We start from the raw sequence: 22,332 nt of genomic DNA on the forward strand, positions 1-22,332 counted from the left end.
CTTGTTCCTCAGGAGAAACAATAGATACTTTCAGATATTCCAGTGATGAAGAAAGAATGGCTCTTTGTGGTAAAACAATACAGCAATGGAGTTTCTTACTGAACCAGGTAGGGTCAGAAGGTAATAATTCAAAAAGATGCCAGCTTCCTCCATTCTAAAATGGAGATAAAAATCCTTCGTAAAATGTTAGTCATCTGCATGACTTCACCATGTAATATTTCCATCAGATCTAGCTGTGGATGCAGATGGTAACAACCCAGGTTTCTTCTCTGGACAGAGAGGTTTTATCTGGCTTTTAGACAAGAACAAGAGGGTGGCTTCCTGAGTGGTTTGGATGACAATTTGGGTTCCTCTAAATCCAGCTTCAGACCCAACATTAGATGTGTAATTGACTAGAACATAAAGTATTTGTAACTCCAGGTTAATTATATCAACTGCAAGCAAGCTGTGTGAGAAGCTCTTTAAAACACTCTGTGCGTGATGTTGAGCTGCTCTTCTTGCTAACAGGGGTTTTGACCATTGTATGTCTAGATGCAAAAAGTTCTCAGTGTGGCTTTGATGCTGTAAGCTGAGCTTTGCTGTTCAAGACACTTACCAGAGGTGCATTGTTTGCCATTTAAGATCGTAATCTTAAATTGGTGGATGACAATACTAGGCTAATGTTGCATATAATATTTACACTCAGTTCTGTTAGTTTCCTAGAATCTGATTATTTTCTGATCGTAATAATGAAAATATTTCACAACTATAGCTATGTGACATCTTTTTGATATGTAGTTTGTAAAATTTAATGTGGAATCAAATCAAAATGGGATCAGCTGTGATCAAATCTGGTGAACATGTGAGGTCAGAAAAGCTTGAAAGCATTTCTGGTGCCAGCATGCCTAGGCTTTCTGTTTTCCTCAGCAGAGGTTATCTGTGAATACAATAACAAGAAGCAAAGTGAATTCCTTATCATTACAGGTAAATGTAAGACTGTTGTGTCAGTTTTGATGTGAGCTATCTCTAGAATGGAAATGTGAACTCACTGGTCTTCATGGCTTTGAAGACTTACGCATGCTAGCCCCAGTGGAAATAAAAGAAACAGACAACTGCCTAGTTTTTGTGGCAGTTAAGTTCCTGAACTTAATTTTTTTAATATCATAATTTCTGTGACAAGTGACCAAAATGTGAAACATAAGAATTTAATTTCTTCTGAGGAGTAAAACCAGTTATTACAGTGTAGCTCTGACTAGAGAAGAAAGTTGTATTTTGATAGTTGCAGACAGTATAAGCAGTATGCAGCAATTAGGGTGTATGCGATTTCCCGTGAACTCTCTTTTCCAAACTTGATACAGTGAAATTTAATAGGAAGAAAGAGTGTTTGTTTGGTTTTTTTAAAATTTTAAGTAAGATTGCTTTTTCAAAGAGCTTTCTGCAGTATTTGGATTACAGTAGAATTTGCAGAATTAGGTGAGAAATGAAACAGGAGAATAATTATTATTAGGGCCTGTGTTCCTCAGAAAAATCTGTGATATTCTTAGTAATTGTGACAGCCTTTCAGTGATTTGTAAACATATGCTTTGTTGGCTATACTGTTTTTGGAAATTATGCATGTTTTGATATTGAATCCGGAAAATACAGCAACATTCATGTGGATGGATGCTGGTTGCTTTAAGTGAGTGAACCCATGTGGAATCTTGTGCGGAATCAATCAGGAGCTTGTGCAGTGTTTATAGTTATCTTCAAAGAAGGAAAGGACATGTGAAGGTAAATACAAAATACAGAACTGACATAAAACAGGTCAGCCTTTCAATAGATCTTCTATGAGCCATTTTCTGTACTTTCAGCATACAGGGAAGTATCAGTATAAAAGACATGCTTTTAAGTGATAGGCATGCATTGATACACATCTACCCCTCAATTTCTCGAAAAAGCATGTTTGTTTACTGTGATGTTTTTCTAAAAATATATTTAACATAATCTGCACAGAAGTGTCAACCCTCATCTCTAGACCTCTGGTTTTGAGAGATTTTCCATGCAAAAGTATCATTAAGAGGCCAACCAATATAATAATGGTACTTAGAGGAATGTAAATTCCTAGGAACACTTTTCTTGGATACAGCTATTGGAAAAAAAGGCTTTTCTATCTCTCTTTTCTTTAGCAAGATGGTATTTACTCTGACACAATGTACTGAGGTGAAAACTGTAGTTTTAGGGGTTTTTTTTCCAGATAATTCTCTCAGTTTTAAAAGCATTTTCCTTACTTACTGTGAAAAAAGGGACCTATCTGCCTTTAGTCTCTGTGATCTACCCAGCCTATGTGGTAGTAGTTTTAGTAGTTGTGTCCCATCTCCTGTCTATAGTTTTGCATCAGTTTATTCAGCCAATAATGGATACTTTTTGTGAGGATGGAGAGGAACAGGAGTTACGGAAATGGCAGTAACTGACAATTCTTATTGCAGTTTGGGTGTATGTCAGGTCTTCTGTAGGTCTCCAAATGCCTGCAGAATCTGTTGCCTTATTACCAGACTGGGCAATAAATTAATTCTTGATATCTTCCATGCAAACATGCTTAAATGATCCTGAATCTGCTGGAGTGAGATTCAAGATTTATCTCTGTGTATCCCCATAAATTCCAGTAACACATTGGTTAGATCTTAGGAAATCAACACAGACCTTTTGTTAGGATGCTTACATACAGATTACAAAGAGAGGGAAAGACATCTTTAGTATGATGCAGATCTTGATCTCCCTGAAAACACAAGGAATTTTAATTTCTTAAGCTTATATGAAAAAGAAGTGTAACTTTGAAAGGGCAGTACGCTTACAAACTGGATGTTAACATGTTGGTCAGGAAAAGAGTGGATTAGTATCTTATATTTTATAACGGTTACACTGAAACTTGAAATGCATGTAACTCAGTCATAAAAAATGATTTTTTTCCTCTACAAAAATAAGAATTTGGTATTGAAAATGGAGATAAGCTTGGAAAAAGAAGTTTGAAGGTCACATTTTTTGATGATGTGAAAAAAGCTTAATTAGGAATATATTAGTCTGTATTTAACTCTCTGTGTTTTGCTGAATCCCTGAGTTGAATTACATCCATCTACAGCTGTAAGAATATGAAGAACTTTAATTACTGTCTCTCATATGCAGAGAGTTGAGAAGCAGGTGTGCTTCTAAGAGATGCTGGTCTGTTTTAATGTATGTGCTCTTCTTAAAATTGATCTTCCTGACCAAGCAGCTCAAACTTTTTGGTAAATTCTGTGAGATACAAATAGAAAAAGGGCTGTAAGTTATAAGTGCTTAGGTGAATGCACAGTTCTCCAGGGTCCAAGCAAGTTTAAAGGAAGACTGAATTAATGTAGCACAAAAATTGATAGGTCCAGAGGGAAATGTAGACTAGTAAGAATCAACTGGGATCTTTTTGGGAATGAATCTTAATTTGGCTGTAAACCGATTTTCTTAATTATCCATATAATTCTGTTATAGATGAGATTTTAAGGATATCTAATAGGGATAAACTGGAGAATGAATAGCAAATATGAAAATATTCTCCTCTCAATCCTAATGGCAATGTAGCTCAAGATAGTATTAAAGGTAATATTAGAATATGGAGACTGGGATGTATATTATTTCACATAGTTACTATTAAAAAGCTTTGCTGAATATACTGTATTTTTTACATTTGCTCAGTCACGGAACATTATCATTATCATTAGATATTTAGATTATAAATATGTAATTCAGCTTATCCCTCCATTTGCTTCAAAATGCATAGCATTTATTTTTCAACATTGTTGAAGTTGTTGTAGCTTCACAGTTGAGAACAGTAGTATCAGTTTTTTGTGTTCAAGTTAGCTTTGAACCAGAAGTTTTGCTTTTATTTATAACTTCTAGTGCATCACTCTATGCCTACGCATGGGGTTGGAGACAATAGCTGTGTAGTATGTAAGGTTCTAAAACTTTGTCATTAGTAATAAGGCTTTTTGCATTAGTACATTAAAATAAGACTATATAGAGCACTGTATTAAAAAAACCCCAACAAACCACTACAAATACATAAACATCCCCACTGTAAAACCAACCAAACAACCCCCTAAAAGCAAAACCCAATCCTTTGGTTATAACCAGAAATTTGCCTCTGCTTTCTGAAGTATTTTAAGGAAATAATTTTTGCTTGGTTTCCACAGAAACATTTTGCAGCAAGAAGGTATTAGTGTTTAAAGTAGTTGGCCAAGATAGGGGGAAATTGGAGACTCTTACATATCTTGTATGTTTGTATCTTCTTCTATAATTTTATGCTGATGATCATGTTCAGCTAAAAATTTGCTTAACTGTTTGGTGGTGGTTGTAAGCTAAGTGTATAATAAGGACTGTGGCTATTTTGTAGAATTAGCCAGACATTCAGAATGGCTGTTTTGGTTAAGATAACATATTAATATTGACTGTGAATACAAAGGTTTTATCTTCATTTTCCTCTCATTTATTTTTCCTCTTCCCTGCCCCCCTTCCACCCCCAAAGGAAATTTTCTTTTAGAGACTGATGAAGATGTTATGTTTTTTAAAATAATAGCAGACAGTAAGTGAGAAGATACTTAAGGGGAGAAAACAACCCTAATCAGTTAAACTTATTAGAATTTCACAGTTCTCAGGAGACTGTAAGTTGTAAATTGATACAACCCTGGGGTGGGAGTGGAATGAAATCAGATTTCATCTAGATGTATGAAGGCAAAATGACACTAAAGTCTAATTTTTTACACTTAAAATCCGTTCACTAGTGATACATGGTCAAACATGTTAAACCACACATTTCAGAAGGCTTATTAGCATATTCCTTGCAGTGAATTCAGAGTGATATAAAGATTTTTCTTGGTGACACCTGCAATTCACACAGACCTTTCTGGTAGTAAATGAAATGCTTTGTTATGTTTTACAGTAGATGAACACATTGAACTTAACAGCAACTTTATTTAGCTAATGTGCTGCACATACTCTTTAGCTATGCTTGTTGAACATACTGTTCCAGTGTAGTCCCTGCCACACTTCATGGATATTGTATCAGACCAAAAGCCTGTTTCCATGTTCTCAAAGCAGGCCAAAGAACAAGCATTTGGTACTTCAGAGATTTCTTTGTCTTCATAATAATAGCATGTTCATCTATGTTTCTCTGATGCTATGAAACTGTCACACTCAAAGCTAAAACTCTTAAAAGTAGGAGTTAGGAGTTAACACTGGCACAGCAACAAAATTTGGGATGTAATTGGAAAAGCTATTGAAGTGACAAAGTGTGACAATGGGAATAAATTTAGTTTAGTTTTCTGGTTGCTCAATTTAGTTTTCTTTCACATGAAGATGATAAAAAGAAAGAGAAAATAAGATGCCAAAAATGAGGGAGAGAATAGTGTGAAGGTGAGAGATGGGAAGATATGTATAAGGAAAGAGGAAAAAACAATGATACATTTGCTAAAAAGAAGAAAGAAGTTAGACATCCAGCAAATTGCTGTTTTCTTATTTACGTCTGGGAAACACATACTAGATCAGAGGCAACATCTGGAAACTTGTATGTGCAGATAAAAGAAGTCAGCTTAGCTGTACTTTTCATAAATAGGTTGAGGCTTTGTCTCACAGTGACATTTAATTAAGTAAGTAAGCTGAGAGTGATTTTTTTCACCCTGTGTTTTAGTTACGGTTGAAATATTCTTGGGTTTGTAATTTTGTATGCTTGTCTGAGTAAAATTCCATTAAGTGTATTAAGAATTTGCTTGCTCTGGGGGTTTAATATTCTATCTATGCAGTCATTTTTAAGACAATTTAACTGAGTAATTGAAGAACTGGATGGTAACCTAGTCCTGTGGCACACAGTTTTAATTGCAGTTGTTTATATTCACACAGAATCAAAGTGAATAATGGATATCTCAACTAAAAATGGGGGGCCATCAACCACCTGAGAAGTAGGTTTTTAGGTAGGGATCTAGTTACGATACAAAGTTTTGTAATTTATATGGGAACTCCTGACGACACAATAATGATAATTTGTCACCTTCCTTAATGGACTCATGCTAGTGAGAAATTTAATATAAAGCAAATCAACCTTTTTAACTGGTGCCATACTTTTGCATGGGTTTTTTGGTGACACTACTCTCTGTTGAAGTGATCTTGTAGATACACCAGGTTTTTACACATACAAACAAATGTGTTTTAGCAGACAATTAAATGCAGATAAACAACATATTTCATACAAGATTGTTACACCTCTCTGCCATTGACACTCCTACTCCCACCCCAGACTATAAACATAGCCTAGCATGGTGTGCTTTCTTTTAGATCTCCACAGACATTTGCCTATCACAATCCAACATGAATTTGTCCTAGTTCTCAGAGAATGATTATTAAATAATAATGGCAAGGGAGATCTCATCCTGTTCATAAAGCATAGAGGGTTTCTTTAGTAAGTATAAAGAGAATCTGAAATTTAAGGTCTGCACTTTTTTTCATTTGCATACTATCTTCTAACTGGCACTAACTAAAGTAGTTAGAAAATATAAAAGACAAGCAGTGAGAGAGAGAGAGGGAATTGATTGTGCTTGCTGGTCTGAAGTAGTACCAAAAGATGCCCATCTTGAATGAGACACAGAGATCAGAGAAATGAGGTCTGCTGGTCAGAGGTCTTTCTCTGCCACTCTCTGGAGGCATTGCAAAACTGCTATATCAAAATCCAGCAGACTTCCTTTCCAGAAATCATTCAAGAAATGATCCGAGCTATTAATTGTGACTGATAAACTCCTAAGATACATGATATCTTCTTTTAGTTGAACCCCCTCTTTGCAGTTCTAATTCCTTCCATTCAGTCACCAAAATCCTAGGAAGGCAAACGCCAAGCAAACATCCCAGCTGAAATGGTAGATCCCTTTGCTATTAGTGTATCTTTCTTTTTTCCTCAACCCTCCTTCTCTTCTGAAAAAAACCCTTGTTTGCTTTCTTTTTTGTTTCTTAGCTTTTAGAAAGCCTTTAAAAATGCTTTTACTTCCCTGTCATGGCATTATGCTCTTTGGAGGGAGAATCAGCTGGAGTCATGGCAAAGAAAACTGCTGTCCTGGTACTTTTATTTTGTATTCACCATACGATTCACAGTATTGCATTGTTCCTTCCCAGAGGGGGAAGATTGGTCTCTCATGCAAATCACTGGTCCTTTTCTAGGCTTTTGTAGCCGTCCTGAAATTGTTGGAAGGGATCCTTCTTTCTGCAGAGTGAGAAGGAGGAATTGCACCAGACAGGCTGGCCCCAGTTATTTTATCTCTTTCCTGTGTCTCTTACAGCTCCTTTTGAGGAGCAGGCACCAGGCAGTACCTATACTGTGTTCCCAGGGCTTCTGCTGGTCTTGTGCATTTGGTGTGCCAAATTCAGTGACATTATTTGGCATAACTTGAGACTTGCATTGCTTTGAGTACACAGAATCTGGCCCACAGCTTTGTCTGTATGCAAAAGTGTTCTTACTTATTTAAACTTAGTGGATAAACAAGTGTTTTTCTATTGACCCAAGTGATACATGAAGTTGGTATCAGTTAAAGAAATGTGGTGTGTGTACGTTATTTCAGCTGATAATATTTTGTGAGTAGCGGTGTCCAGAGATTCAGCTTTCACAGAGCCTCATTAGTGTTCATGGAAGTGCAAATTTATCATCAGGAATGCCTCCAAGCTTTGAAAAATCTAAGAAAAACAAAGAGAATGTGCAGAAAAAGAAATTTACTTTTAAATAAATAAAGTCACAAACTGAAGTAGAGAGAATAAGGCTAGGGACTGTGTGGATAGATCTGCACTGTGATTGAAGGTAGAAGGCTCCAAGTTAAGCAGGACAGAAGTTTTAATTTAACCTCATCCCCATAGACATCAGCACATGCATGCAGAGGATTATTACCACCATCTGTTTTATCTACAGTGGTTTTCATCAGTTGTGTTATTTTGTGGGTTTTTTAAGTGCTTAAACACTGCTTTGAAGCTGTTGTGTTAATTGTTAACTTGGGCTGAATCTGCATGGATGCCTATAGCAGTGTCAGCATGCTAAGATTGGAACTGCTAGATTAGAGAATGGAAGTATCAGCTCTGTGCCTGTGCAGTACTTTAATAGCTGTGCCAGTTCAATCAAATACACTACTGACTTTGTCACTCTGAAACGGTATTTGCAAGATCTTAGATGGACTGCTGAGAAAGATTAATGTAATCTTTCATTTTTGGCTGACTTAAAAATAAGGTAACTAAATTCTTTACATAGATTATTTTATTACTGTTCTTCTCAGGAGGAGAATAGATATACTGGTAGATTTGAATTCTTCACTTAAATTAAATATACATGTATGAGGAACATTGTAGTGAATGGAAGGAAACTAACCATTATCTTTTATATAGCTTGATCTCATATTCTGATTTACTGAAGTTAATGTTAAAAAAAGAAAATGAAATGAAGAGAGAGAAAAAAAGGAAAAGAGTATGTTTATTCCTTCATTTTTTTTAAATCTGTTTTTTCTTTCTTCTTTACAGAACCTGAAGAAGGTGTTTGTAGAATTTAGCCATCAGGAGCTGTTTGAGTTCTACAATAAGGTCTGTAGATTTTACAATACTATATTTTCTTTAAACACCTTATGCTGCTCAGCAGGAATTGTTGCCTTTATTAATTAAATCTAATGAAACTGGAAAAAAGGGATCCAACTTAATTTAAGGCTGTTGGATTTCTTTGATCACATAAACCATTCTCAGAAAGAGCCTCTGCATTCAGCTTTGCAATAGACAGGGCTTGGGTCACTGTAAGCATACCTGGCAGTTAGGTCAGGAGGAGTAGCTGATGATTGACAGTGGGGATCTCTCTGGAAATAGCATCTTTGTGTTACATCTTCAGTCAAGATGTTAGGCTCATAATCCAGTCAAAATGAACTCTATTACTTTTTTTCCTTGTTATTATGCATTGGAAATTCACAGGAAAACATCTGTGCATGCTAAAGAGGTAGTATTTAGACAACTGTTTCTTTAAAATTTGAATATTTAAACTGCAGCAATGAATTCTAATAGCTTCATGTAAAAACAAATATTCATGAGTACAGGATTTTTATATTGGTATGCAAATATATTTGGTATGCCTAGTAGAAGATATTGGATATTTCTGTTTGCATGTTTCTAAACAACATTTTATGAGTGGAGGTTTTTTTTCTCTCTTTTTTTTTTCCTTAAAATAGCTGGAAACTATACAAGCACAGCTGGATTCCCTTACGTGATGTTTTTGAAGACTTACTTCTCCATCATGCTCCTGCCACCTCATTATTTTGATTTGAAGATAGATTGCCAAGCTGTGTTTCCTGAAGGATTCAGCGGGTTGCTTCTTGTAAAATTATATGGCTTATCTGCTTTTTAGACCAGTGCCGTTAGCCAGGAGTCTTTACGAGGGTCTAAAGATTCTAGTGGACTTTCTCTTGTTTGCTTAGCAGTTGTGAAAAATTTGCCAGTCTTCTTTGCTTGCAGTGGGGAAGCACCCTGCCCACCCCTCCCCCCCTAAAAGAATACTATCCTGCCTCAGAAATTTTTTTTTTTCATCCTATTATGCGTGTTATTTGATTCTAGTAGAAATTTGCATATTAGTGAGGAACTGGGGAAAAACTCCTTTTTCCGGACATAAATGTAGAAATTGTAAGAAAATACACAGCTAATAAAATCTCTATACTTTTAAAATATTATTCACACAATAGATAATGCTTCTTACAGATTTGTCAAAATAAATTCAGAAATTTAAAAGCACATTTTGGGGCTAGTCAAACTTCATTTTGTTATCTTTGTTCCATTTTAGTTTGGTGGGTTTTTTTTCTTTGAAATAATCAATAATGTTTCTGATTTCAGTGTTTAGTCTTGGCACTGAAAATAGACATAGCTTCTTAGCACCGCATGCCCACTAATGAATCTAAGAAGTATGGTGTATAACTGAGGTGAGAAATCTCAGAGTATGAAAAAAAAAAATAAAATAAAATGACCTGACAGATTTCTGAAAGCTATGTTGATCCTTACTCATGCTGTTTTTACCAGTAATGTTTTGACACTGAACAGGAAAAATTGAAGTATAGTTATTAAAGGCCAAGTTAGTCATACTTTCACCCATTAGTTCCAGATGATTCATGAGCAGCAGGAGAAAGGTAAAAGTCATCTTAGTTCTTGTTTGTTGCTGTTTTTGACAGGCAACTTAATTTCTGCACAGTGTATGACTCTGGGCTTTGGGCTTGTAGAAGGTGAGAGGAAATTTGTCTGTTCAGAGATTTAAGAATTTTTTTCTTCTAGATGCCTACATCCTGATGCCAACCAGACCATTTCCTTCTGTAGCTTGTTTGCTCTTGACTGTAGATATAAGTACAACCAAAATGTATATTTTGAATGGCTGGTTCTCCTGAATAGTTTAGGTTCTCCTGTGCCAGATTTCCTGCTTTTTTGCTTTTGGAGGCCCTTTTTGTTGCTTTGTTGTTAGGGATTGTGCTGTCAACTCTAGAGTAAAGGTTTGCACAAGTTGTCCAAGCTGAAAATTAATAGATTCAGATGGTAAAGCTACTAACAGACTATGTGTGAGTAAAGGGCATTGAAAACACACACTTAGCATAGTTCTTAACTCTCAAAGGAAATGCCAAATGATACGCTACCACTCTGGTACAGTAACACTGTTACCCTGGAAGAAGAAATGAGTCACCATTGCACGGCAGAATATCCTCAGCTATCCATTATATGTTGTGAGGCTGGCTGCCAAAACCATGTTTTGTGGTAAGCCCCTGGCACATGTGCCATATCTTCTGGACATACAGTGCTCCCATCCACTGACATCACATCCTTGCCCTGGCTGTTCAGCAAGGGCTTGCCAGCTCGTCATCTCACACTGCATGGACTGGTGTATGTCTGCAGGTGGACACATCCCCACCATTCCCTCTGCTTGCTTTATAGTTAGTGCAGCTGAGGGAATGCCCTTCTGCATGACATGCCTTCTCTACCAGTCCTGTGGCACACTGTGCTTTGTGCAAGAACACTGCTCGTGACCCTTTTCACTGGGTTTCTAGAAGTTATGTTCTGGAAGTCAGGTCTGAAGTGAATTCAGACTTTCCTGTGTGAATACAGGACATACTAAGGCAGTTGTATGAGGGGTTTTAGTTATCTTTGTGAATGTAGGCAGTGATTGATGAATCCTGGAGGAGGAGGTGATGGCTGGACTATGTGGAGAGCAAGAGACATTGGACAAATCAGCAGGCACATGTGAAAAAAAGAAGTCAGAGTAGGAAGAAACAGGGCACAAGAAAAAAGGAAGGAGAGGGTAGAGAAATGGATATTCTCAAGGATGGAATCTGGGTGTTGGGAAATACCAGAAAAAGAGTAGAAATGCTGGAAAAGATGACAAAAGTATATATACAAAGATAATATTAAGCAGAGGGGGAGAAAACCTTATAGAAGAGTGAGAGGAAAATTGGGGAATCAAAGTAAACCAGAATTAACTGTGGAAACTAGCCAGTTGTATAATTGCATCTAGTATTTCAAACTAACCCAGAAGTGTCAACCTTGGTTGACCAAGATCAAAGTGTGGGATAATGAAAAACAGATTTTAAATCTAGCTTTAATAGGAAGTATTTTTAAAAATATAAAATTATTTTGAAAGGGAAAAAAAGACTGATTGCAGTATTTCTGTAAATTTTGTTTAACGTTTATCCTTGTTTGCAGATGACTGAAAAGATTTATGATTTCTTTACAGTGGCTGCCTTTTATTTTTTTTTATTTTACAGTGCTGCTTTTTATTTTTAAACATTTAGTTTAAAAAGACTTTTCTGTATGTAATGGGAAGCTTTGGGGTTTTACATTGTTATGTAGCAAGAGCATAAACCTGTACCATCTCAGAGAGGAACATTGTCACTTAAATTTAAGTGCACCTGACTGAGAAGATTGGCTAACTGAGAAAGAGCAGAAGAATTCGGGAGGAGTTAATTAGGTTTTGCAGAAAAGAAGGCTTTTATCCTGGTTGCTTCTCTCTGGGCCTGAGTGGACCTGGAGAGGGGAATCTGAGTCTTGCCCTGAGAGAAGCTGCCTCTACTTGGTTTGTATAAAGGCCTGGTGTCTCAGAAGTGTCAGTGAACAAGAGGAAAAGTAAGCGCTGGCACAGACTGGGTGATGCCTGGGCAGATCTCCCTGGAGGAGGGTCTAGACTGCCTTAGGTGTGGCAGAAAGAAAAACACTTGCTGGGAGGCAGCAGCGTGTACACTACACAGAACTGAGCACACCAGGTTGGTGTGGGAGCTTAGATATGTGTGTGCATTCTGAAGGTGTTCAAGCTTTGGTTTTGTGTACTGGTAAAAAACAGAGCAGTGAGTCTCGGGGGTATTTTGAAGGTTTTATTGCAGAAAATAAACGGGATGCATCTCATGCTCTTTCCAGTTCAGGATCCTAGCACACTGGCCTGTAATATCTCTTGGACATGATCCAGATTTGAAATTACCAAGGCTTGACGTAGTATTGAAGGAAGATATTTCCAGAGATTTATTGAACTCTGAAACTGGACATTGGAATGAGTAAGAATTACTAAATCTTCTTTCACATCTTCCAGTGCATTTTAAAAACATTTGATTCATCTTTGTTCAGACATTAAAGACAGTATTTTCTGTGACTACTTCTTACAAAACTATAATGTCAAAATCTGCCTCAAATGGACTATTGGCAAAAGAAGGATTTTTTTTTATTCAGGTGTAATAAGCATCAGTAGTATTTTGACATCAATACTTGGAGTTCTGGACTGAAGGAAAAGCCCGTGTGAAAACTGCCTCAAAAGCACCAAATTACTGGTGAAGAGCAACCACTTGTACGTCACTGAGCAAAACTAACACTAACAGTGCATTATCTCTGCCTAGTTCAGACTTAGACATGTAATTCCTGGTTTTTAAGCAGATATGAAATGACTTAAAGTTTTGCATTTTATTTTTGTTGAAATAAAATATATAGTTAGACAAATATGGCTTTGCTGTCTCAAATTTTGATTAACTGCCAAACCTGTTTTGGTTCTCCAGAGGAGGCTTTCAAATTCTCCTTTAATTCCTGGGTTTGCTGACACATAAATTTTAAGTAATGACCTGCACTTTCATTTCTACAATCTCTTTAAGGGCTCTGAAGTCTTGTTCTTTCAAAGCATAAAGGAATTACTGACATGCTAATTCTTACCTTGGTCGAAGGAAGAAAAGTGGTTATTGTTACAAAATAGTATAAGCTCCCCTTCACACTTTTTATACTCTCATATACTTGTTTCCAACATCATCAGTAACATTTCATTGCTTGGCTGTATTGGCATATCATATCTTCAAAGATTATTAATTCTCTCACATTATGACATAATAATGACAAAGCTTAATAATGCCTGCTAACCAGTGAATAAGTATCATAGAATTTTGTTTTATTTTATAGCTTGTTTGACCGATGAAAATGAGTAACGTTTTGACCTATTGTGTGGGAGTTCCTTTTCTATGGAACAGATAAACTGACCAGAGTAACAGTGATTTTGAGTAAGTGTGTGAACCACAGTGCTGCTGCCTGACACACTACTGATGGTATCTCGTTGAGATAAACTAATAAGATGCTTTTTTCTGCAATTGCGTAAGTTGATTTCTCATTTCCATAGAAATTAATCAGTTTTGTTGGATCTTCCCTTGGCCTCCTTCATTGCTCATCAGGCCAAATTATATGCTGTGATTTTAACTGAAATAAAGGGTTTAGACCATCCCTTCATTTCTTCATTATTTTGTTTCTAAAGAGATAAAAGCTGCTGGTCTGTTACAAATCAGGTAGTGTTTGTCTGTGTTCAGCTGTGCATCCAGGAAGCACTTAGTCCTTCTCACTTAGAGAGATTAGTCTTTTTTCTATTGAGATCAAAATATATTTAATGGTTTATCCAATGTTTTCTCCGATTATTGAAATCATACAAAGCCAATTTAGAGTCCTACAGATGTTGGAAGCATAACTGTCTTGACCAGCTGTTCTAATAAGGTGATCACATTTTTAGAGCTCTTTTAACTTCTTGCCATCGGTGTTAAACATTAATTGCCCTTTTATGGTAATGTAAAACATATATTCAAGAAAATGTAGTGAATGTAGTGAAAGGGATGAATGTAGTACCTGTCTGTGAGATGGATATGCAGATCCACAGAGGCCAGCAGGGGCAGCTTCAGAATACTAGTTCTGGGGTTGGACACACAGGAGCAGCAGATTAGCTCTTTTGGAATACATCGTCTGGTCATTCAGGACAAGGGAAGGGAGGAGGAAGCAGCGCTCCCTGCACAGGGCTAACGAGATTCCTCACATCTGCACTGTGTTGGAAGGGTCGTCTCACGAGGGTTAATGTGAAGAGCTCCGCATACAGGTGAGCTGCCTTTATTTCATTTAGTTTGCGTCCATGGTTTCAGTGGGTAGGGCAGCTCTTTAATAAATTGCATTTCATGGGCAGCATGAGAATGCTGTGCTTTTTCTTTCATTCACTTGTCTGTATTTCTGCTTCCAGGGCTGGGGAATGCCTCTTTGTTAAAAGAAAAAAAATTAGTTTGATTTAAGAAATTATGCAGTTAATGTATGTAGTAAGCATTTAAAGTAACATTTGCATTCTTGTGTTTGTTTCTAATTTTAAAGTGTTTGTCATAGCCAATATCCTTGCAGGCAGCAGAGAATGAATCTCAGTGAAGTCAGCGAAGCCCTGGGAGTGAGGAAAGGATCATGTCTCCTGTTCCATGCACTCCTCCGTACTGAGCCCTGTAGGGCAGCTCAGGCTGTGAGCCTTTGTTTGCACCTCAGACTGCCATTTAGTTGGGCAGTCACTACCTCTTTCCTGCATAACAGTGCATCAGGAAAAGATCTGAGGTGCTGACTGCATTGGAAGAAAGTTCAGTCCGACTAAGAGTTGTTAGCTTAGCTCTTCACTCTGGAATGGATGAGAATATTTTCTTCATGCAAGCTGCAGTTCTGCCCAGGTCTCCTACATGTAAGGAATGAGGTCAGAGTAGTGCTTTACACATCAGATGAATCCATGCTACCTCTGTCAGGAGTCATGCCTTGTGATGGTGGATCTCCACCATCTTCTGCTCGTCTAATTCCTAGCAAATTCTTGCCACTTCTAGCTCATACACAACATGGAGAGAGGCACCACAGGCCTCAAGAACAGAAAAGGATCTTTCTCTTGCTTCATCTCTGCTCCCAAGAGAATCCCTTCTCCTCTCTCAGGCTAGTGTTCAGTACAGTTCCAGGTAGTACCCTAACTAAGCTTTTGTTAAGGTTTTCTCATCACCCTAAGTTTGAAGCTCACTTTGAGAAAGGTCTGTATGAGATGAGAAGTAGAACAAGACCAGCCTTACAGGATATTTGCTTTCAGGGGAATTATTCACTATTTGGCCGTTTCTGGAGCAAACTCTGTGTTCAACTAATCAATGATACAATTTATTTTTTGCAGCCAAACTGCCTACATGAGTAAAACTATCATTGTTTCCCCACATCATCCTTATGGATTGCAGCAAGCTAAAATATCCTTGGAATTGGATTTAGGGCAACAGAAGTGAAGTACATCAGATAAATGTAGAAAAAACGAAGACTGTAAGTGTGAACTGTTACCTTTGGAGCTGTGTTCACTCACTGTCTGACAGTATGAATGGCAGTGATCCCAGTTTCTTAAGTAATCTGATACTAGAACATAATAAAAATCCACCCTATTTAAAATATATATAAAGAGCCAAAAAGGACACAAATAAGCAAAACAGAGTCTCCTTTAAGCAAGAGAGCATAGTATGTTGCTGATAATGCTTGAAGTGAGTTTTCTCAGGTCTTACTTGGGGCAGAACAGACTGTGTGTAAACGTCATTGCAGTACCCAGGAAGTGACTCGGAGTGTTTTTAATGTCCTCCTGCAACTGAAATGCATCTTCCATATCCCATCAAATGTCATCCCTGCATCTACCCATTAACTTCTGTTTGGCAGCCATTGATTCCTTTGGGTCTGTATTTAGAAGAAGAACAGTCTGGGCAATCTTCTGTATCTCAAGACAGAAGATACAAAGTCCTGAATGACCTCAAGCACTGCTAGGCAGTGCTGCTCTTAACTGCTTCTGCAAACAGCACCCAAATGGGAATACAAAGCATCTCAAGTAATTTTAGTGTCTGTCTGAACAGGCTGTGTTTGCTAAGGTTGATAGACCAGGTTTTGGGTGGGTGAGTGTGTCTCTCAGCACTGAAGTTGGTAAATTTTAAGATCTCCTGTCTGAGAATAGAGGAGTTTTAAATTAATATTTAGTTGAAATACTTAATATGAAATAGAAGCTAAAAGGTGGAGCTTATTCTGGTGCCTGGAGCAAAGTTCATCCTTTAACTACTATGTTAGATGAATAAAATCTACTCTTGAGTTCCTTCCAGATGGGCCTGGATATGAATGTATAAAAGTATCTGAGCAAGAGGTCGTATCCCTGTGGTATAATAATTTCAGCATGTTGGAAGAAAGGAAATCTCCTATTAATCAACCTTATTCCAGTGTGCAAGGCCACAAGGCATGAACTTGGTACCTTATTCTGATTTCACAGCCCTACCTAAATCAAATCTAGGCTGCAGATATGGCTGTACATTTAACTTGCCAGAGTAGCCCTGTTGTCATAACTATCTTCAGTCAAGTGATTTCGGTGGTTTCAAATCAGACAGAGCCTTCAGCTGCCACATTAGCCCACTTCTGCATCCAAGGTATTAGTCCTTGAAAATTCAGCCCTTAAAAATTCTGTCAATCTACAGGTAAAGCAACCATATCTGTTGTACAAAAAGATACAAAGGGTCTTCTTATCACTTGTATGAAGATCTACTCTACCTCTTAACTATCAATATGTGTGTGTGTGTATATAATATATACACAAAGACATCTCTACAGAACACTACTGATGACTTGGTGACCAGTCAAAGATGCTGCAGCTTTCTTTGCGTAATTTTTTCTTCTTGTTTCTCCCTTTCTCATATATTTCTCCTCTATTTAAAAGTTGTTTTACCCGGTCTGGGAATACAGTGCAGCAGTAATCCCCTGGTATATGGACATAAGGATGAGAAAGAACAGGAAAACACAACTGTGCCAACCAAAGTAAGAAACTTTGTAAGGAGTTGATTTCTGCAGATTTAGATTAGCTTATTTGAAATGGAATGCCTATCCATGTCTCTCCCCAGGTACAAGTTAGCTGAAATCCCGCTGTTATGGATCATGCTAACAGCACATTATCTGAAAAATGTGGATACCTATCTGTAGTCTCTAGTCTTTAATCCATCAGATTTCATGAACACGATCTTTGAGGACAGTTATAAGCCCCAGTAATAAAAATGATGCGTCCCACTAAATCATGAATTGAGTTCTGGTTCTCCCTTAGATTTTGTGAAAACCTTCCTCCAAACTCCCCAAAACTCACCAGTTTCCTCTTTGACCTCTTTGCTGATAGATTCTGTCTTTTACTGATTTTACCTTAGCTCACCCAGCTCACTGATTTTGCTCACAACTTTCCCTATGATCTTTAAGTTGAAATTAATGTTTTGCCATGTTCTTTCCCTATTTCTTACATATGTACTTTGTTGACTTTTCAAAAGAAGGGTCAGGAGTTGCCATTTTTCTGTCAAGAGTCCGCTGTTGATGTGCATTTTTGAAGGACTCAGTACAAATCTTAAAATCAGTAAAAAAATCATTCACAAATAGATTATACTGTATAAAATTGCACTATTCATCACAATGACACCCAAGGTCACTACTGGTGATATGGGGAAGTGGTGAAATAAACCAGCTAAACAACTGAGAAGATCAGAAAACAGTAAAATACAGAAAAGGGAAAGAGAAAGGGAAGAGGGAAGGGAAGGGAAGGGAAGGGAAGGGAAGGGAAGGGAAGGGAAGGGAAGGGAAGGGAAGGGAAGGGAAGGGAAGGGAAGGGAAGGGAAGGGAAGGGAAGGGAAGGGAAGGGAAGGGAAGGGAAGGGAAGGGAAGGATCGGATCTCTGGAACTTTGGACACATGAGGCACATATCTAATCCACCTTTATTAGAAAATCAGTCCTGCTGTGAAATTAATGTTTCCTTTGGTTCTTTAAGTGGTCATGTAAACTTTTACTCTACAAATGTTTTGCTGCATTAGCAAGAAGATTCCTCTGTTATCTGTAAGTACAGTCTGTTTATTTGAGTACACAGTGGTTTTCAGTCACTTCATTGAAAAGCAAATAGGTCTGAGAATGTCCCAGACAATGTTGAACAGCCTTATAAGTTCATTTTACTCTCTATAAGGAATGATGGAAGCATTATGTTCAAAAGTACAGAAGGTTGAGAACATGGATGCTTCAGAAATAGCAATATTTGAAACATTTTTATTACCAGAAGAGAAAGGCCAGTATGAAACATATCATGGCAAAAACCACTCAGAGTCTTGTCTACAAATCTGATGAGATTTATGATCCATGGTCCTGGCCATGCATTTTTGCAATGCTGAAAAAGCAAACACAAGGTAATGGAAAACAATTATGAGTCATTCCTTTACTTCAGAAGTGATTAATGTGACACGGTCAAGTTAAATGCTCTGAAGAGACATCAGCTATGTTTTGCACTGATTGGTTTTGTAAGCATGGGTTTGATACTCTTCCACGGGAGATTTTTAATTTCCTGCTAAAAGATACGGTTCATGATCAAAACCAAGGTATACATAAATACTAGCTGCTCAACTTGTAAAACTGATGTTTTTTTTATCAACAAATGATAAGAACACAGAACATCTTTAGTTTTATGATACAAATACCTCTGGACTACCACAAGCATGTGGAAGTGAATTGAAATATTCTAATGGGCTATCCTGCAAAGGATCTAATAGCATCTCATCACACTGCCATATCCCTAGTCTGCTTTTAAAATCTGAAAATATTTTTTGATTTAAGGGAAAGAAAGAGTGGCACTCAGAAACACAGGCAACAAAAAGGATGAGCTCAAAAATACAGAGGTCCTTGGAAATACTGCCAAATAAAACTATCTAAAGCCCACATCCACACACCGGGATTGTCACTGTGCTTGCAAGCATTATTGAACCTTGATCTGGCTCCTGTGCATATTTGCAAACCTACTGGTGTGACTGCAGACAGCACAAAGTTACATTTAATCCCTCAGTAGTTTCTCTTGATGTGTGTCACTTAAGATGCTAATCCAAGAGCTCAAGACTGTTTTTCATCCAGTTCATCTTCAATTTCTAATGGGAAATGTCCTAGGGATGCTTTGCCACTACCCCTGGCATTTCAGTCCTAAAATGCCTCCATTCAGACCTTTGATCCCAGTTTTGTGTGTGCTAAGTTAGCCCAGCTCTTCTATTGCCTTTCTCAGTTTCAACAAATCCTTAGTTGGAGCAGCCTCTCCTCTGAATGGGAGCTGAGCCCAGAGGTTCCCTCCGTGTAACTGAGCCTAGTTTTGTGGTTAGACTGGAGGGAAGTGTTTTGCAGAAGTTCTTTCAAATTTTATCTTCTCTTACCTGTCATCAGGATGTCAACCCTCAGCTTAACTCACATCCCATTTCCGTGCTCAGAAAGGCAGAAAACTGGTTATATGAAACTCATTTTTGATGTATTGAGTGCAGTTGTATTCTGAGGTCACAAAACCAGGTACTGTCCTACCACTCAAAGCTTGAAGTGAATGTGCTCCTTGGGATATGAATTCCACCCCTGTACACTTCTTGTTTCCCTCCATTTCATTAATATCAGAGACAGGTGAACTCAGGGCTATGTACCTCCACATACAAAGATGTGTCTTGGTTCATCATCCTGCTGTAGAGGGATACATCTGTATTGAATTACCATTTGCAGAAGTATTTAGCACTTTTATGGTCAGTTTTTTCCTAGGGAAATATTGGAAAAGCTCAGTGATCTCAGTGTTTACCTGACACTTAATGAACAGATTTTTGAACACAGTCATTTTGGCATTTGGAAATGGGTGACTGATTTAATAATAAATTTTTAGCAGCTTGTTTGCACCTCATCAGCTCTTACTTTGTCATTCTTTGCCCCCTCCACTTTTCACAGTTTGTCTTTTTTTTTTTTCCAGACTTCACCCATAGCTACCTATATCCATATTTACCATATAGATATGTGTAATGGCTGCTTGGGTTTCAAAGGGTCAATGCTGTTCCATTTTGTGCAGCAGATGACCTGTTGGTCGCACTTCAGGAGCTGGATTTAGATGGCCCTGGAAAGAAGAGAGCTGAGCAAGCAGGTGGGGCTCAGCTCCTTCTAGCATCATTCTATATGGATGCAGTACTGTGACTCCTGCTTAAACTGCTACTAAAAACCTTGGTTTATCCTGTAGATAAATTCCCTTTCCAAGTCACCATTTCTCAGATTGCTCTCTGACACCTACTTGTTCTTCCCTGTAGAGAGATTCTGACACTAAATTTCTCTCAAACAAAGCATTTCATTTAGTACATTCTTTATGCCAGCCCTGAGTTTACTGTGTCTTCACCTTGTTTTGTTCTCACATTACTCACTTACAGAGATAGCTCTTATTTTCTATCAGAATTATTTTTCAGGAACACATAGTGTGATAGACCTCTAGGGATTAAATGCCTAGATAGTCTTCCAAGGTTTCCTGGTTTCTCAGTTCTGTGTTGTAAATAAGGATCAACATGCTAATCAGATTTTTTCTCAGGTCCTTGTTAATCTCAGCTCTTGGGCACTGATTTCTTGCTTTGTTGGGAAAGTGTGAGGTGGGTGAGTATATCTTCCTTTATTCACCCAACTATTTCTCTTACCTGTTGTTTATAGCATCCAGACAACATAATTGGAGTTTTTTCCATCCTCATTTCTCTTTGTTGTGTTTTTGTTTTGTTCTGTGGTGTGGGTTCTTGTTTCTGCTTGTGGCTTTTTATTTCCTCCTGTTTGTTTGGGGCTTTTTAATCAGCTTTTGGTGTCACTATTTATGCAATCTTTATTCTTAACTTTGATCTGATTGTTAAGAAGTTTGCTCTACTTTTGCAGGATCCCAAATATAAGATGTTAGACTGTACTTATTCCTCTAGTACTGCTCTGTTACACTGACGATCCATAAAAGAAGAATTGCTTTAAATGTGCTGCCCACTAAAGATAAAGATAGCTCTTAATTCACCTATTTCCCGAGAGACGTCTTCAGGCTGTGAAAACTTTTACAGAGATATAAAGTGATAGGGAGTTTCTCATAAAAGAGAGGCCAAAGGCTGCTTGAACTAAAGCAAAATGACATGGAATTTCAGTCCCAAAGATTTTTGCCTCTCCTTGCAAAGACTTGAAATAAAGTCAAAGGATGAAGCTGAATCTTGAATTTATAGACACATGGTTACTCCAACTTCCAGAGCTTTAGAATATGGCCCTGTTGATGAAGTGTGAAGATGGCCAAGGAGTATCCCTCTGATGGGATGTCTAAGCGGGATAGCTTTTATGTTTGAGGAATGTTTGAAAATTCTTTGGTGTTTCTGTCTTTTTTTGAAGGGGCAGACAGTTTCTTGTACTAACTTAAATTTTTTTATATCTTTGCAAATTTATATGAATTCATAACCTTAGTCCTTGGGGTCTATTGCTGATTTGGAGTTGGGAGTGGGGTCAGAGGTGGGAGAATAGAGAAATTTTATTTGAGTGGAGTTCATTTCACCACAAAGTGCTATCAAAGTATTTATCAAGTGTCACATATTTGAAGTGAAAAGAACTGTAGTGCTTCAGGGGTCTGGCAATATCTGTGAGGGTGACAGAATGGTAATAAATTGGACAGGGAGCTAAACTATTTCAGATTCCTGTCTAGTGCCTCTGTTATGATCCATTCTAAAGGCATTACATCAGCTTAAATAGAGGGAGTACTCACTCACATCCCCTGTTGGGTTCTAGAAAGTTAAATGGCCAGCAGAGGCAGGAGGCAGATGAAAAATTATTTGCTTCTTTGAATTCCACCAACCTTCATCTTTGGAGTTATCTTAACTCATTGTAAAAATCTTAAAAAGTCAGTATGTGACAGTGGTGACTAGTAATATAAGTAAAAAAGAAGAAGAGGATCTATTCTCTGACAGTAATAAAATCCACATGCCAGGCAAATTTTATTCTTTGATCCATAAAAGCCAGGTATTCGAAATACAGCTTCAGTGTCTGCCTCATTAGCTAATATTGGTCCTAAATTGAAAGGGAAACAAAGTGTTTGTGTGTTTTGGTGCATCTTTTAATATAGATAATCTATTCAAGGGAAATCAACCAAACAGGCTGGCTTTTGGAGAGTGGATATCTGAAAGGAATAGCACTTACTTCCCAGGACTTCTGTTTTAAAATCATACTCCTTCT

The 22,332-nt window shown here is 37.6% G+C and overlaps 1 protein-coding gene across 3 annotated transcripts in view; it reads left to right on the top strand.

Annotated features, from left to right (window-relative positions):
• The window catches only part of COMMD10 (COMM domain containing 10), a 101,120-nt gene extending 91,117 nt beyond the window's left edge, over positions 1-10,003 (top strand). For all 3 annotated transcript variants that reach the window (XM_088156647.1, XM_088156646.1, XM_088156648.1), the window contains 2 exons: positions 8,521-8,580; positions 9,210-10,003. In XM_088156647.1, coding sequence (XP_088012773.1) covers positions 8,521-8,549 — 29 coding nt within the window. In that variant the 3' untranslated portion in view covers positions 8,550-8,580; positions 9,210-10,003. The remainder of the gene's footprint in view (positions 1-8,520; positions 8,581-9,209) is intronic.
• Positions 10,004-22,332: the final 12,329 nt, after the last annotated feature.

Source organism: Sturnus vulgaris, chromosome Z, assembly GCF_052056855.1.
Source record: "Sturnus vulgaris isolate bStuVul1 chromosome Z, bStuVul1.hap1, whole genome shotgun sequence".
Taxonomy (NCBI): domain Eukaryota; kingdom Metazoa; phylum Chordata; class Aves; order Passeriformes; family Sturnidae; genus Sturnus; species Sturnus vulgaris.